Here is a 15,719-nt window from a genome sequence, read left to right on the forward strand (position 1 = left end):
AAGAAAAAAAAAGAATCTTTTTGTTTCTACACACACAGATTTGGTCTCGGCATTCATTTGTACATGCAACAAGAGGTGCATGCATGGCTCACAGGCACGTAAGCTTCCTCTCGTCGGTCCTGGGATTTGAACCACTGACCCTTTGGTCCCTGGCCATCCATCTTTAACCGCTCTATTAAACACACTTAAGAGTTTTACCATTCATCTAAATGACTGACCACTTTTAAAGAGGTTGGTGAGGTTGAAGTTGAAACTGTGTGAAAGAAAAAAAAAACGTGAATAATAATCTTATTTTTACTTGTGTGGGCAACATTTTGCAGCGCTGGAGATGGGTCTAGAGGGGGTATACTCATCGCATCACACTGCAGTGGCAGTCCGCCTCGATTCCTAGTTGCCACCGATGAATAATGACTTGTCTATTCGCCTACAGACACAAATTTGTCTGAGGCCAATGGCCACTTTGTTTGACGGTTGCGCGAACGTGTTTGCAAGCACAGAACTGCATTTATTCCTCCAGCATGTGAAGAGGGTGAAGTGAACTGCTGGTAGCGCCGGGTCCATAAAGAATTTAGCAGCTCACTGACTCCTGTTTACTCACAGCAGCATGAACAGAGTTCACACAGCAGCGAAATAATACACGTCGTCCATCAACCCCGCATATTATGAAATCGTGGTTTTGCATTTCTACTACTCGGTAAAGGAAGACGTTTTCGCACTTACAGTAAATCTAATCTAGTGACCATCAAATCCTCTCTGAGCCCTGATATGAAGCACATTTACAAGAATTATGATGGCCTTGAGCCAAAACACACAGTCTGGCCCGAATATAAATGTGAACTTCTGGCCTAGATTCTCATCACATCCTCAGAGTCTCCTTCAGCAAAGCTAACCCAGATAAAGGAACAATGTTCTGAATTATGCGAGCTATTTTTGGTGATGTGACACACAGATAATTTTCAGGTTTTCTTAAGAACAAAAGAAAATTTAGGTATCTTTTTGGTTAACCCTTTCATGGACAGGCAGACCCACTGACCCTCACACACACCGCCTGCTCCCTGCGTATCTGTGCCAGTGACCCCCGATCAGGGTCAGCTGTCATAAATAATAAGTCGGTGACACGGCAGACGGATACGACCAATGGGATTCGGGGATCAATGCGCATTAGTAACTCAGATTAAATGATCAATGTGAGAGGTAAAATAGGATTAGGTGATCAATGAGGGCACCCGTTGACAGCTGAACCTCTTCAGTTGTCCCGGCACCTTTTAAATACAGTCCATACTTAAAGAGTGTTTTGACAGCAGACGCAATGTGTGTTCTTAACACAGAGTTTGAGCATTTTCAATGCATATAAATAATGATTTCCACATCATTAAAGCTGTATCTTGAATATATGTAAGGCATTATTGAAAGAACCTGATGTGGTAGGAAGGAATTTAAATATATCCTCCTGTTGCAGTGTAAAACCACTCAAATTAAAGCTTAGACTTGGCACTTTTACAGCGTCCAGTATCTTATTTAAAATAATGAAGTAAAAATCAAGAAGGAAGTGGAAACTGTAGGGAAAGCTAAAAGAAATAAAGTGAACTGCGTTCAGACAGACGCGGTAAACAAATTTTGTTCCAATGCAAATTTTAGCGCTGTTGTTTATGATGCACGCGGCCAATTTTTTTTTTCTCTTTTAATCGTTCAGATCAGAGCAAAATCAGCTCAACGACATTAGATTAGGTCGGATTCGGGCCTTCGGATGAAATTAAATGTTTCTGTTGCCAAAAAAAGTGATTTTCGTGTCAACCACTGGGAACATCATGTTTTAAAATTCTATTCTGCAATAACTGCAAAGATTTCTTTTCTTTTGATGAATTTATTCTCTTTATGTATTCATGAATTTTCTATAGTGCTTTTCAACATTCATAAAAAAAAAAAAAACAAGCTTTTTACCATATAGGCGCTGTTTATGAGATAATAATGAGGCTTTCCATAGAGATTTAGACTATACAGACATACAACTTCATCCACTCGGCCCACTCAGGACCCTTGTGTAATCAGCACATAATCACATACAGAACGGCAGCTTCCTCTTGACACGCACGCGATTTCTATAAGCCCTCTCGCTCAACCGCTTGTCCCTCAGTATCCCACAATCCCTCTTGCTCGGTTTCAGCAGGTCATCCGGGCCACGCCGAACTCCAGGCTGACGACGGCCGGCTCTTCTTTGGCCAGCTCCTTCTTGTATGTCCCTTCCAGCTCGCCGTAGCTCTGCTTCCTGCTCTCGGTGCCGCTGCTGCCCTCCACTGTCCGCTCGGTGTCAGTGCCCTCCGTGGCCTCCTCGCCCACCTCCTCCTCCTCCTCCTCCTCCTGCTGCTCCTGCTCCTCCTCCTCCACGCGGCGCTGCACTTCCTTGCGGTTGATGGGTGCGCCCAGGATCAGGGAGTCGGGACGCGGTGGGAGGGTGCCGGAGCGCTGATCTCTCGTGGGAGGCGGCGCAGGAGGGTCAGAGGTCGCAATGGGGGCCACACCGAGCTGCTGGAGCTTCTGTATGCAAAGAGACAACAGAGAGAGCTCATCAAAAAATCATTTCTTTTTTGGGGAGCAATGTCCTGTATATAAGAGCAGCTATTTACAACATGTAAATGCTACGAAAACATAAAGAGAATTCAGCTCACGGTCTCCAGTGCTTGCAGTGTGCTTTCTGCCTTGCGGTTGCTTTCCCTCAGGGTCAGAATAGTTTTGAGGATGGACTGACGCGGGTGCATAGACCGATCAAACTGGTGGTACATGTTCCTCCAGAACCTTGGTTTCAACCACAAACATGCAGGTAGTTATTTGTAAGGAGGGAGACGCAAACGACAGAGGTTAGGCGAGGAGGACTGCACTAACTTGAAATTGTAGGGCAGAGTGGAGGGCTCCAGCACAGGATGCGCTTCACAGTACGCGGGGCTGTAGAACGGATTCAAGTAGTTCTGCTTTTCGCTCATTAGATATGCCCAAAGTGAGTGAGTCCGCTCTCTCAGTCTGAAATGCAGGAAAACACACAACTTAGCTGAACTTTTACACACAGAGGAAGTTTGCTGAATATCACATTTTCTATGCTTATACGAAGCATAGAAAGGGAAAGAGGAACACATTCTAATATAACAGAGATGAATGAGATGGTGTCATGTTGAAATATGGTATGTTTGCCAGGCTTCATATTCATCCAGAGTGAAAAGTGTTTGTTTAAGTCTTTAACTCAACGATGATTCCTGAAGAGGGGCAATAATTGCAATAATTGCCAGTACGGGAAATTGTGGGCAGGACTTCTCTGCATGTTTGCTATGGGTTGGGATGTAATATAACTTCAGAGATTTAGCCACGCGTTTTATTTGATTTACAAGTACGTCAACAGATGTCTGCCTGCTTTCATTCACAGATTAATGATGTTGTCCTCACAGTATCAAGTAAGGCATGGGCCGCATTCAAAAACGATCTTCATGAAATCCTTATATATGCCATTTCCTGAGTCATCTCATTAGAAAGATCCAAAACAAACTGAAAGTGTGACAGCAATTCGGACTTAAAAAGTAAAAAGGAGTCAAAATACCACAAATCTCTGAAACCAACGACAAAATTGGTTTTTGCGAACCATCTTTCAGAACCAAGCAGAATTATTTTGAAACTGCAATATCTCTGAATGAATCAATACTGAATTGAACCGAATCAACTGCAAACATCCCTTATGATACCCAACCCTAATGTTCGCTGTTATTTCTGTAGCCAGTAGATTTCCAAAGACAGAAACAGTAAACGGTCGTGTGACCAAGAGTGTCAGGCTTACTGCAACTCCTCCCTCTGCCTCTGGTTGTTCCCAAGGAAGTTTCCATATTGACAGGAGTGGACGTGTTCGTGGATCTGCAGCAGGAACCACTCGCTGAACTCAAATGCCTAAAGAAAGAATGCTGTCGTCAAATGGATTTCAATAAACCAAACCGCCTCGTACGTAACATGCAGATCTGCGTAGGTCAGACGGTACAAATGTTGTTTAGCAGCCACATTCCCACACACCTGCGGGAACTGCTCAGTCAGCTGCCAGACACACTCCAGGAACTGAGTAAAGATGGGGGACACCTCCTTTGGATCCCCGTCCAGCTGGTCACATCTAGAGGAAGATAATGATACTATAGTGTTATACATACTATATGCATAGAATAATTCTAGCAATATACAGTAGTCATTAAGTCGCTTTATAGCTATGGCTAATGTGGAAAATGTAATCGGAAGAATTTGTTTAAGCAGAATACACTAGCCACGTCGTGATCACTTTAAGAATCGCCATACTTTTAAAGTAAAGAAAGATTTTCTTCATTCTGCTAAGCGAATATGGCCCAGACCACCTCCAAATGTGATCTCAAAGCATCTCTAGTGCATTCAAACTAGTACCTACAGGCCTAGCGCCTACAGCTGACCACTGGGTATTCTGCGTGGACAGCTGTACCGGGTACCGGGTTTGAACAGGCCGTGTCAGTAACTGTGGAATTTAACTGTGGAATTTAAGCAAGAAGTGCGCTTGGCCCTGTTCACACACTGTGGTTTGGTTTGTTTGGCAGCTGAGGAGACGCTTCACGCTTGGGTTTGTACAATCACAATCACAACCACTCCTAGAGTAGTCTCAATCTGGTCCCAAATGAACTGTGAAGCAGTACATTTTGAGTGGGAAAGGTCTAAGTTTATGCTAATGGCCTACTGAACCCATTAACTCCACTATTCTGCTCAGTATCCGGAGGCACCACGTCTCTTTCCCCAGTATACTGGCCAGTGTTCATGTGCATGACAATGTTTCTCTCGCGGTATAAAGAACAGAAGACCTTTGTTCTTGTTACCGCCCTAAACACACACAGGTGTAGTGAGCAATGTCAAGTGGTTTGTCCTGGCGCATTTTAATTTGCATGATTTTTTTTCTCTGTGTGAAACTGAACTGATAAGCTGATCCAAGTCAAACTTTACCTGTCTGCAAACTTGTGACCAAATGAGATCCAGTCCTTCTCTATCAGTACCTGGGAGACAAATGTGAGTGAAACGCAAGTCTGACGCAAAAAGCCACAAATCCCAAGTTTACACTCATATCAGCATCATTGCATGCGTCCATCTGCAGCTAGTACCATGAAGCCCTTGATAGTGCGGTAGTAGGGGTCCATGAGCAGCGACCCCAAGGAGCAGACTTGGGCTGTTCTGTCCCATCCATCTGAACAGTGAACCAACACGCTGGTTCCTTCCACTGTCACCGCCTGGGGGGGTTGAAAGCAAACAAATGTGGATTTAGGGCAAAATCTTGACAGATACTGCGTAATGGATTAACAGACATGGGTAAATGTGCTTTTAAAAACAGAATTCCAGAAGAATGAAAAGGGAAAAAACACCTTAGCGAGAAAGATAGCTGCATCTACTACAGCCTTGATATGTCGCAGCCAGCCACTGCTCTCGAGTCCAACCAGGTAGTCGCTCATGGAAAGAGACCTAGACCCAATCACTGAAAACACACAGTACATTCACTTTAACCCTACACTGACCGTTGACTGTAATAGCTTGTATGGGCAATATACACCGATCGGGCGTAACATTATGACCACCTTCCTTACAGTGGGGGAAATAAGTATTTGATCCCCTGCTGAATTTGTAAGTTTGCCCACTTCCATAGAAATGATCAGACTCTGGTTTTTATGGTTGTTTACTGGTTATGGGTATAGACAGAACATCAGTCGAAAATGCATAAAAAACACACAATCTAAAAGTTATAAATTGTTATGTATTTTATTAAGGGAAATAAGTATTTGATCCCCAAGCACAACACAAGTCAGTACTTTGTAGAGAAACCTTTGTTGGCAAGCACAGCGATGAGACGTTTCTTGTAGTTGGTCACCAGGTTTGCACACAGCGCAGGAGGGATTTTGGCCCATTCATCTTTACAGACAGTCTCTAAATCCTTCAAGTTTCTTGGCTGCCTCTTGGAAACTCGGAGCTTCAGCTCCCTAGACAGGTTTTCGATCGGGTTAAGGTCTGGAGACTGACTAGGCCACTCCATGACCTTAATATGCTTCTTCTTGAGCCACTCCTTTGTTGTCCTGGCAGTATGTTTTGGGTCATTGCCATGTTGGAAAACCCACCCACGAGGCATCTTCAGTGTTCTTGCTGAGGAGGAAGGTTTTTGTCCAAGATGTTACAGTACATGGCTGCATTCATTAGCTCCATAATGCGGTGAAGTTGCCCTGTACCCTTTGCTGAAAAACAGCCCCAAAACATGATGTTTCCACCTCCATGCTTAACCGTGGGTATGGTGTTCTTTGGGTCATACTCACGTTTTTTCATCCTCCAAACACGGCGGGTCGAGTTAATGCCAAATAGCTCAACTTTGGTTTCGTCAGACCACAGCACTTTCTCCCAAGCCTTCTCTGAGTCATTTAGATGTTCACTGGCAAACTTAAGGCGGGCCTGTACATGTGCCTTCTTGAGCAGGGGGACCTTGCGGGCACTGCAAGAGTTCAATCCATAACGGCGCAGTGTGTTGCCAACTGTTTTCTTGGTGACGGAGGTCCCAACTGCTTCCAGATCATTAACAAGCTCCTGCCGTGTTGTTTTAGGCTGCTCCCTCACCTTTCTCATCATCATCCTCACTCCATGAGGCGAGATTTTGCGGGGAGCTCCAGACCGAGGACAGTTGATGGTCCTTTTATGGGTCTTCCACTTGCGAATAATGGCACCAATAGTTGTCACCTTCTCACCAAGCCTTTTGCTGATGGTTTTGTAACCTATACCAGCCTTGTGCAGGTCTACAATCTTGTCCCTGACATCTTTTGACAGCTCTTTGGTCTTGCCCATGGTGCTGTAGAAGTTGGAATGTAAGAAACTGATTCTTAGAGCAGGTGTGCTTTATATACATGACGAGTTAAGATCAGGAGTATTGGTAATTAGTTGACTGAGCACAGCTGTGTGCCACATGCGCACCAGCCAATCTGTAGGAGCCTGAATTCTAAGTGAATTGTTGGGGATCAAATACTTATTTCCCTTAATAAAATACATAACAATTTATAACTTTTAGATTGTGTGTTTTTTATGCATTTTCGACTGATATTCTGTCTATACCCATAACCAGTAAACAACCATAAAAACCAGAGTCTGATCATTTCTATGGAAGTGGGCAAACTTACAAATTCAGCAGGGGATCAAATACTTATTTCCCCCACTGTATATTGTGCAGGTATTTTTTTAAATTTTGTTTCCCCGTTTTTTTTGAGTTGTTCCTACAGCGTTTTTGTATGCGTGTACCAGGCTGCATACTGCTGCCATCAAGGAGTGTCATGTGGGATGTGGGATGGGGGTGCCTGGTCTGGTCTACGTGGGGTGGTACATGTTTAAGTTACAGGTCCAAAAGTTTCTCAGCATAGCATTGAACTGTCACAAGATGGTCAATGGTATCGACTTTTCCTGTCAGTGGTCGTAATGTTATGCCTGACTGGCGTGTGCTTGGCAACACGTGTTCAACCTTCTAGCAGTTTCTGCAGGCTGGTCCTCATTACATGGATGTTTTCAATGCCAACAAACTGGAAGCGGATGTTGGAGTAGTTGTCTTCGTTCTCGTAGCCTTTACCTGCTGCTCTGTTCGCTAGCGCATTCAACTGCAAAAGAAAAACGAAAAACTATTAACTCAAAATGAATTTTAGCAGTATCTCAAAAGTGTTGTTGAAGCTTGTCTGCTTTTTTAAGTGATTGTGTTGTCATCACATCACCTTTGGCCTGGTATCCATGACATAAACGAATCGGCTGTTGTGGTTGGCCTTGCTGATGGCCTGCAGCATGCTCTCGTCCTCGAGGCATCGCGCACTGAACCCAGAGAGAGGCTGACTGCATCGGCACACCGCCGCCTGTCAGAGTAAACGGAACCACGAGAAAAAAACATCATTACATTCTTCCACGACTGCGTCTTACAAAATAACATCAAATTTACCAATAAGGTAAAATAGCAATTTGTAGGATACTTTACTTCGAGGTTGAAAAGAAAATGACTGGATGCATTTCTGCACAAGACAAACTATTCTCAAAACTACACCTGCTAGAGATTGCACAATTGACGTGACTTTTCCACCTAAATGCTGCTCTACTGGAATATCAGGAAAGAAAAATATGTTGCCTTTGTTCTACAATGTGGGGAATTCCCAACAGAAGGTCCTCTAGCATCATGTTACAAAACTAGGGGTACATAACAGTTTCATTTCTTCAGGACAGAATTACCTTTGCAAGAAATGTAATGAGCAGATTTGTTGATCACGAGCTGTAGAAGCACCTTAAACAATGATTTCAACTTTGCACGCTTTGTTAATAAATACTCCAATATGTGCATCTTATTACATTTGCCTTGTAACTTTGGGTAATTCATTTTTCATTGCTGTCAATGCTATGGCCTTTCTTCTCGTGTCACATCAGGACAGCTAACAAACTTTGGGCCTCTGATCTAATTTCTTTCATGGGGCAATTGATCGAGAGGGACTACTACTCCCAGCTCTGTGAATTTTTAAATTACCTTCTTTTCTTGGTAGAAATATGTGAGTACAGGAAAGCGTCCTTTGCTTCTAAACTTGGAACTCCCCACAATGATGGGCTTACTGGCAGTGATGGGAACATAGAGGTCACGTGGATATGTCTCACACACCTGTGAGGGGAAATCAGGTTGTCACAGCAGTCCGGTATTTGGGTACAATAAAATACAATAGAATAAAATACTGAGGTATAACAATAAGGCAAAGGTAAAAACACAGAAAAGGACAAGAACACTTAAAAAAACACAAGATAGATATGAAGGCAGTAGTACTGATGATTTGATGGTAGTGTTATTGTAAATAAACAGTATATAGTAGTAGTATAGTATGTCATATAATATATAATAGTAGAATAGTATATAATATAATATATAATAGAGTATATGATGGTAATAAAAGTATGTAGTAATAATGGCAGCAGCATCAGTATGTAATAATAATAGTAATGGTAATAACAATAATAATAATAATAATGATAATAATAGTATAGACAAATATATACAAATGAGTCAAGTGCAAGATGAGCATACATAATTGAAATATATAATATGTAAACATGTATTAAAGCATGTACATATATATACACACACACACATAAGAGGATAAAATATATAATATATATAATATAGGTATAATATATGCATATACTAGTACTTGATTATGTAAGATATACTTGAAGTGCAAAAATATGTCACATTCTGCACTGAAGGCCTGTTTGCTAACATAATAGCTAATATATAGCACTGACTCTAATAGTGAAGCTTTAGTGCCCCCTGCTGGACCTTCACATGCAATCTCTTCATGATACAGAATGTGGCAATGACTATGTTCTCCATATAAAACTGCCACAAGTGCAGTTCATAGTCAACTCATTACAACATAAGGTGCAGTTGAAAAGGGACGTCTGGGGGAAGTAAAAAATTGTGGATTTTGTGACATATGAAATACAGCCATGTAGCTTCCAATGCAAAATGACTTTATGGCTCGGTCACAAGAGAGTGCTGTGTTTTCCATGTGGTAGATGGAGTTTTATGGCACACAGGGAGAGCACCAAGGTTCGAAACATTCTCAGGGTTTTACATATTTTGAGTCACAAGCCACTGACTTACTGTGTTAATGCATGTTGCTCTTGACTGAAAAGCCTAGTAAAAAGATAAGTCGTTTCTTGGTCTACTGCTCCTAATATCATGCCAACAATTTAATCCCATTGCAATGAATGGATTATGTTCTTCTTCTTCTTCCTGACACAATATCCAGTAAAAGCATATGCATTTCTTGTTGTTGCTCATGTCAAGAACACTCGTACTATCGACCTTATAGTCCCGGTTGACGTCAGTGAGCTGCCATTGGTCGCAGGGGATGCCCATCCTCTCAAACTCCGCCCCCAGGTCGATGAGCTGCCATCCTTCCTCTCTCTGTTGGTCGTTTTGTTTGGGGTTGTAGGAGAATGCATAGAGCTCCTCATAGTTTACTGCACATAGAAGTAAAGAAAATAGAAATGTTGAACAAAGATAAATGTTAGAGCACTGCACATAAACACTATACATTATTAGATACATGTGTATCTAATGTAGATACACGTGTAAAGCAAAAAAAATAAATAAATGTTTACGATAAAACAAAACTGAACTTGGTATGGACCGACAGAAAAGTACCTGGCCGTAGAAGACGTAGCAGCGAGCTGTAGATGTCGTGGCAGTCTCTTTCTCTCTGGACCACAAAATGAACCACCCTGAAGTTGCGGCACTGAATGACCAGGGGGCAGCCTGTGGTGGTCAGGGAGAGCTTCTCCACGGAGGCTATATGGTGATGCAAAATCTGCAGAGAAGGAGAGAGGAATGGGTCGTGTATGTCTGCCCTGGTGTCGGGCACCTGCCTTGGCTTCACTTACGCTCCACCTCTTTGACAATTTTGAATTATTGTTAGGGAGGGCCTTTGGGTCCTATGTGGAGGGGAGGGTCGTCTCTGGAACAGGCTTGTTCGGTTCAACACCTTGTGCTGTTTTTTTTTTTATTTTTTTGAGTTGTTCCTCTGAGAATCATTTTTTTTCTTTCATCTGCGTTTGCATTTGTTGCAAAAACCTCGCTCCACATTAGCATATAAACTTGAATTGTGTAACGCTCACGAAGTATAGAGGGCAAGGAGGTCAAATGCGGCACATTACCACATTCATGAGCACAGCCTAAGTACCGCAGCCATGGGAAATCATAAAGATGCACATTAATCAGCATCAGTAATGAGCAGTGAGACACACAGACATAAACAGGAACGCACATGGCCGCGCAGTTTAAAATGCTGATCTCACCAGCTGCTGAGACAGACAGCGACACAGCCGCTCTTTAATATTTTATGAGGCACGGTAGCATTCTGACAAACTGTCTCTTTCTCTCTGTGTGACCAACAGAGTGATTTTACTAAACACACACACGCACAGAAACCCAGGTGAAAGCACGACAGGAAAAATGTCTCCCCTCAGCAGAGAAAGCAGGAAGGATGGTGGGGAGGAGGTCGTGGCCCTGGTTCTGCTGCACAAAGCATTTTAAGGCACGCTAACTTTTTCCACACTGTAGGCCGGTCACTGCTGCAGTCTGAACACTGCTTCTCCAAAAAGTGCAGTTCAATTAAATGCAAATAGCTAATCAGCCAATCACATGGCTGCAATTCAGTGCATTTGGGCATGTAGAGGTGATGAAGACAACTTGCTGAAGTTCAAACCGAGCATCAGAATGGGGAAGAAAGGGGATTTAAGTGACTTTGAATGTGGTGTGGTTGTTGGTGTCAAACGGCTGGTCTGAGTATTTCAGAAACTGCTGATCTACTGGGATTTTCATGCACAGCCATCTCTGGGGTTTACAGACAATGGTCTGAATTAGAGGAAATATCCAGTGAGCGGCAGCTGTGTGGACGAAAATGCCTTGTTGATGTGAGAGGTCTGAGGAGGTTGGGCAGACTGGTTGGAGATGATAGAAAGGCAACACTAACTCAAATAAATAAACACTCGTTACAACCAAGGAATGCAGAATACCGTCTCTGAACGCACAACACGTCCAACCCTGAAGTAGATAGGCTACAGCAGCAGAATACCACACTGGGTGCCACTCCTGTCAGCAAAGAACAGGAAACTGAGAGTACAGTTTGAACAGGCTCGCCGAAATTAAACAATAGAAGATTGGAAAAAGGTTGCCTGGTCTGACGAGTCTTGATTTCAACTGTGACATTCGGATGGAAGGGTCAGAATTTGGCGTCAACAACATTGGAGCAGGGATCCATCCTGCCTTGTATCAATGGTTCAGGCTGCTGGTGGTGTAATGGTGTGAGGGATATTTTCCTGGCACACTTTGGGCACTTTAGTACAAACTGAGCATGGTTTAAATGCCACAGTCTACCTGAGTATTGTTGCTGACCATGTCCATCCCTTCATGACCAAAGTGTACCCATCTACTGACGGCTACTTCCAGCAGGATAACGCACCACGTCACAAAGCTCATATCATCTCAAACTGGTTTCTTGAACATGACAATGAGTTCACTGTACTCCAACGGCCTCCACAGTCACCAGATCTCAATCCAATAGAGCACCTTTGGGATGTGGTGGAACAGGAGATTTGCATCATAGATGTTCAGCCGAACAATCTGCAGCAACCGTGTGATGCCATCATGTCAATATGAACCAGAATCTCTGAGGAATGTTTCCAACACCTTGTTTAAAGTATGCCACGAAGAATTAAAGCAGTTCTGAAGGCAAAAGGGGGTCCAACTTCTTACTACCAAGGTGTACCTAATAAAGAGGCCAGTGAGTGTGTATCACAATTCAATATGGGAAGTAAAATCTAAAATCATGAGCTCAGATTGCTTCACACAAAACCAAAATGGTTACATCTCAAGGATCATTTCCCCATAATCTCTCATTCTCAAACGACTGCTCTAGGTTCACAACAAAAGTGCTAGTTATTTTGTTTCCTGTTTGTAACACCCTAAAACTGCACTGTTGCTGGCAGACATTAATAACCCAGTTCTCTTATCTTTCACGTGAAGGTAAAAAAACAAAACAAAAAAACACACACAGACCTAACCTGGCTGTGTGCAACTGCACAATGAGGGTTTTGACACCCAACCCAGCATCCTCTTCCTGCACACAACAAGCTTTTACATACTCTTCTCCCCAACACACACACACACACACTCATGTTTCAAACTTCCATGTGATGATGGCGACACTAGTGTCTCTTTTTGTGGCTGTGGGGAGGAAATATTGTCGTCACACACACACTGAAAGCTTCTGCAGAACCAGACATGTGTGGCTTTCACAAACAGCTGACACAAACCTTTATTCGAGGCATGGTCTAGGAGCTAAAAAAATAAATAAAATGAAAGAAGGTTAAAACCAGCTGCAGAGTCACAGACCGAAAAGCTGACCTGTGATTTCACCTGAAGCAGTGATTTTGCTCGAAAGCTGCTGCTTTAGTCGATCCAATGAAGGTGCATGAATAATATAGTCCAGAGTACAAAAAAAATAAATAAATTAAATAGCGGGCTAATGTCAACAAATGAGCACAACTGTTGCAATTAGTTTGCTTTTAAAAATGCAGTAACGTACTTCTGGGAAATTCTGGGAGTGGTAGCTACAATAAAACTGCTGTCCTCCCATTATGCAACCATTAACCTTGCACTGCTGTGGGTGATACCTGCAGCACTGCCAAAAGAAAAGTCACCACCCGAGCTACTCACCCAGATTTCCTGTCCAGCAGAGGTTGAGTTGTTGGAGCTGCTCTCCACAAAGATGAGATGTGTGGCTGTGAGGTACAAAGTGCCATTTGTGGACTTGTTGCTGAAGCGATCCAACAGCCGCACCTGCTCCACCTGCACAGACACCGACACACACCGGGAATCAATCGGAGGTTAGCGGTGAGGTTTCTCCCCGGGCTGAATGTCAGCGGGAGGCGGTGAAAGGGAAGGTGATGGGATCTCGCTAACACGAATGACACCTGACGGAAAACGAATGCAAGTAGCACGAGGCGCTGGTTCCAGCTGGTACGACATCTAATCCTCACCAGCTGGCCCTCGCTAACGGCTGCCAGTTCCGTTACAACAGGGGTCATGGGAGATTTCTGGACACGGAAGGAAAATGTCCCTGGATACAGACGCACCGTACAGACATAAAATACTGGGAGTAGAATATTTACTCGAGTCACAAGTTTTCACAATAGGCTAATGGTTGTAGTCAGCAAACTGTAACAACAAACTGGGGTGACAACTAAAATTCTTAAATGTAGTTATCTAAAACCTCCCTTTATGGAAAAAGCAAGGCTATTACTTCATATACAGTATATATAGTACATATGCTATACTATCAACTGTCTTTACACATGGGATGGGTCTCAAAATGCATATAATGGCCTTTGTGTGCATATTTCAGTTACATTACTGGGATACATTAGAAGAAAATGTGTTAGGCTCATTAACTCTAAAATACAGTGATACCAGTCACCCAGAGACTGCAGCCAAACTCTGATATGTGATTGTTTTTTTTTGGATACCGTGCTGCTGTCGCTGCAAACAGTCCAATTCCATGATCAGGCCAACAGTTTTCTTGTTGACTCAGACGCCCTCTTCCTTTGTGTGCGTCCTCGGATATGATGAAACAACTGATGCCATCTCTGTCTCCCAGCAACCAGCCGTGTCACAAGCAGGCTTCTCAACGCACACAGGAAGTGACTGCCAGTGAATGAGTGACAGAGGGGGAAAGGGGGCATGGACGTCTCACACAGTCTCGTGAAAAAGGTTGGTTTTGTAAATCAATGACGCGATGTAAAGTATCCCTCAAGTCCTCTAAATTCACTACTTGCGAATCCAACACAACATTTGGTACTAGTTGTTTCTTTAAACACAAAGTAATCACCTAAAGCGTGCATTTTCTTGCCCGCTTTGCTGCTAAATTAAGCAAACATTTGAGGCAATGTGGACACACCCAGTCTGTATGCAATCCCGCCCACATGATTTGATCCCTAAGAAACTGTGTGTGTACTTTGCTGTGATGTGTGATTTCCTGCAGCCTCAGAAATTGGGTCATTGACAGAAAATTGGAAAAACACCCTGAAAATACTAAAAAAAAAATGTTAGGAATAACTCATCTGCTCTTATAAAGAATAAATTTAACTGTCAATATTTCATAAAAGTGTTCATAATATTTTTTGACATTGTCATATCAGATCAAGTGCCTTCAAAGCCATACTGTGTGAGCAGTGCATGAGCCGTATTGTCTTTGTATTTGTTCTGACAGTACAGGCCTGGCTGGCTGATCTAGTCCTGTTCTGCAGCGATCCTTACTTTTACCAAGTCTTGACTGACTCCACGATCACATGATCCCCGTGAAACACGCCAATATATCGTTGCACGTTTTTTTTGTGACAACTTCTCAAATGATAACAATGTCAGAAAACATCTAAAAAAGTGCCAATCCTCCAATGACTACCCTGATCCATTTTTACGTTCATACAGCCCCGTGCGTGTGTGGTAGCTCCATTGCTGTGCCATTATTTTTTTAATGTAGCATGATAGATTCACTGTCTCACTTTAATAGTGTGAGACTATCTCGATCCAAAATAGGGCGTGTGAATAATAACATGACAAGGATGAAGCCATTTGTTGTACGTGGAGGAAACAATCAGCTCATTGATGCTCGTCACGTCTGACACTTCTAGCCGCTGGCGACACCTGTTAGCCACCGTGCTACATCACTGATGCACACACATTCAATCAAACAAATGACATCCGGCAAAACACGCATAGGCATCACAAAAATAATCACCCAAAGAACAGGCCAGGATGCTAACTGTGTAGCATCCGCTGGCACTAAGCAAGAATCGTTAGCTACCTTTGGTGTACGGATATGCTCCATTTCTCCGGGGGAGAAACAGCTGTCAGCGACTGCAAAGCTTCAAACGACGCCCTCCGACGGTGACTGTATCATTGATAAGATGAAGGCTGCAACAACTACGCGAAAAGCATTTGCTTTTTCGGCGGCATACGATATGTGTTTATTGTCAATTATTTCACTCTCTCATCCGCGTAAAGCCACTGTCGCTGACAGCTTTCACGTCATCACGCCAAGTGTTGGATTTCAAAATAAAAGGTGTATAGCTTTGCCGACGAT

General features: G+C 43.1%; 1 protein-coding gene across 1 annotated transcript; it reads right to left on the reverse strand.

The window, feature by feature from the left end:
* Nucleotides 1–1,893: 1,893 nt before the first annotated feature.
* On the reverse strand, nt 1,894–15,655 carry mtmr6 (myotubularin related protein 6). The gene is made up of 15 exons (XM_047568666.1): nt 15,441–15,655; nt 13,295–13,426; nt 10,223–10,385; nt 9,881–10,038; nt 8,552–8,680; nt 7,761–7,895; nt 7,517–7,649; nt 5,397–5,506; nt 5,139–5,264; nt 4,984–5,033; nt 4,045–4,138; nt 3,818–3,924; nt 2,881–3,015; nt 2,667–2,793; nt 1,894–2,535 (listed from the first exon to the last, which is right to left on the reverse strand). Exons 1-15 carry the CDS (start codon nt 15,462–15,464, stop codon nt 2,161–2,163), a joined length of 1,998 nt encoding a protein of 665 aa, XP_047424622.1. The 5' UTR covers nt 15,465–15,655; the 3' UTR covers nt 1,894–2,160.
* Between the last annotated feature and the right edge of the window lie 64 nt (nt 15,656–15,719).

The sequence above is a fragment of the Mugil cephalus genome, chromosome 18 (assembly GCF_022458985.1).
Source record: "Mugil cephalus isolate CIBA_MC_2020 chromosome 18, CIBA_Mcephalus_1.1, whole genome shotgun sequence".
In the NCBI taxonomy this organism is placed as follows: Eukaryota; Metazoa; Chordata; class Actinopteri; order Mugiliformes; family Mugilidae; genus Mugil; species Mugil cephalus.